The sequence below is a fragment of the Mandrillus leucophaeus genome, unplaced genomic scaffold (assembly GCF_000951045.1).
Source record: "Mandrillus leucophaeus isolate KB7577 unplaced genomic scaffold, Mleu.le_1.0 Scaffold212, whole genome shotgun sequence".
In the NCBI taxonomy this organism is placed as follows: Eukaryota; Metazoa; Chordata; class Mammalia; order Primates; family Cercopithecidae; genus Mandrillus; species Mandrillus leucophaeus.
In genome coordinates this window covers 1,081,935-1,084,200 of record NW_012102166.1, presented here as the reverse complement: position 1 = coordinate 1,084,200, position 2,266 = coordinate 1,081,935, and the positions used below count along the sequence as shown (strand labels likewise).

General features: G+C 46.9%; 1 protein-coding gene across 2 annotated transcripts in view; it reads left to right on the top strand.

Annotated features, from left to right (window-relative positions):
- Window positions 1-2,266, top strand: part of ANKFY1 (ankyrin repeat and FYVE domain containing 1) — a 116,057-nt gene that overhangs the window by 18,403 nt on the left and 95,388 nt on the right. For both annotated transcript variants that reach the window (XM_011980415.1, XM_011980416.1), the window contains exon 2: window positions 630-822. In XM_011980415.1, coding sequence (XP_011835805.1) covers window positions 678-822 — 145 coding nt within the window. In that variant the 5' untranslated portion in view covers window positions 630-677. The remainder of the gene's footprint in view (window positions 1-629; window positions 823-2,266) is intronic.

Genomic DNA, 2,266 nt, shown 5'->3' with positions numbered 1-2,266 from the left:
AAAAAAAAAAAAAAAGAGAGAGATTAAATGAGGGAATTTATGTAAAGCTCTTAGAAGAACATGTCAAAATTAGGAAATTGTTATTACTGTTAGTGGTTTCAAAAAATCTAGGTGATTTTGGTAGCCTTTTCTCCTGGAGACTCCTGGCTTTGTGGTAAAGGATTTGCAGGGCAGGTGCCCGTCAGCATCTTTATGTACATCTCTTCATTGTCATCTACTGTATAATATTGAGCTTCTGAGAGGAGAAATCCCTGTAACCATGATGGTCTCCTTGGTTCAATGACCAGCACCCTGAAACAAAGCTATTCTTTGTTATTTTTATTTTTACTTTTTATTTTTAATGAATATTTTAAAAAGTAAAGACAGTATGTTGTCCAGGCTGGTCTCACACTCCTGGGCTCAAGTGATTCCCCCAGCTTTGGACTCCCAAAGTTTTGGGATTACAGCTGTGAGCCACAGTACCCAGCCATCAGAGCCATTCTTGATCCTGTGGGACTATCACTGAGAAATAGTAGAAACATCGGGTGGCCGGTCACTCGGGGAGCGTTCCCATCGGTGGGATGAGGGACTAGTGAATGCGCCTGCTTTATACCGGCCACGGTAAACCTGATTCTTTCTTCTCCTTGCAGAGGAGGTGGCCAAGCTGGAGAAGCACTTGATGCTTCTACGACAAGAGTATGTCAAGCTGCAGAAGAAACTGGCAGAGACAGAGAAGCGCTGCACTCTCTTGGCTGCGCAGGCAAACAAGGAAAGCAGCAGTGAGTCCTTCATCAGCCGCCTGCTGGCGATCGTGGCAGACCTCTACGAGCAGGAGCAGTACAGGTGAGCAGGGCTCCTGGACACAGAAGGCCTTTGGCTTTATTCCCGGGCCACACTACAGCTTTTCTCATTCACTTTCTCCCAGAATGTATTTCTCTCCCTTGAGGATATTAGCAAATCTTTATTCCCTAGAATAGAAGCTCCTTGAGGCAAGATTTTTATTTTTTTATTTTATTTTATTTTTTTTACGACAAAGTCTCGCTCTGTTGCCCAGGCTGGAGTGCTGTGGCGAGATTTCGGCTCACTGTAGCCTCTGCTTCCCGGGTTCAAGCAATTTTCCTGCCTCAGCCTCCTGAGTAGCTGGGACCACAGGCGCACACACCACCGCCCCCGGCTAATTTTTTGTATTTTTAGTAGAGACGGGGTTTCAACGTGTTGGCCAGGTTGGTCTTGATCTCCTGAGGTCCGCCTGCCTCGGCCTCCCAGCGTGCTGGGATTACAGGTGTGAGCCACCATGCCCGGCCTGAGGCAAGATTTTTATCTCTCGTTTAGTGCTTATCTTCAGCAGAGTGCAGGAGTCATGGTGATAGCATTGCTAATCAAGCAGGAATTGGCTTACATGTCTAGGAATTCAGAGGGCAAACGTCCGTTTCTCTTGAGATGGTCAAAGCAAAACAGTCTTGGAACTAGTTAGAGGGTGCATCACGATGGTTGAGGTTGAACTCTGGAGCCATACAGCTTCTGTTAGAAGCTCAGGGTTGGGTGCGGTGGCTCACGCCTGTAATCCCAGCACTTAGGGAGGCCGAGGTGGGCGGATTACCTGAGGTCAGGAGTTTGAGACCAGCCTGGCTAACATGGTGAAGCCCCGTTTCTACTAAAAATACAAAAAATTAGCCAGGCCTGGTGGTGGACGCCTGTCATCCCAGCTACTCAGGAGGCTGAGGCAGGAGGATCGCTTGAACCGGAGAGGCGGAGGTTGCAGTGAGCCGAGATTGTGCCATTGCACCCCAGCCTGGGCAACAGAGCGAGACTCTGTCTCAAAAAAAAAAAAAAAAAAAGAAAAAAGGCATGCTAATGTCATGTGGGTGAAATTATAAAGAGAAAAGAGCAGGGTGAGCACCTGTGATGTTGTGTATAGTCCAGAACAGCAATGATGAAAGACTGAATTGGGATGCTGGATATGGCAAAGAAACACAGATGTGAATATACATAAGAAGGAAGGACTTGAGCCGCTAGGGAGATAGAAGCTCAGTCTACATAAGACTTAGTAAATTTTCAAATAAATTCCAACATTTTAAATAGATCGCTCACAGCCGTTATCCCAGCACCTTGGGAGGCCGAAGCAGGTGGATCACCTGAGGTCAGGAGTTTGAGACCAGACTGACCAACATGACGAAACCCCGTCTCTACTAAAAATACAAAAATTAGCCACATATGGTGGCACACACCTATAGTCCCAGCTACTTAGGAGGCTGAGGCAGAAAAGAATTGCTTGAACCTGGGAGGT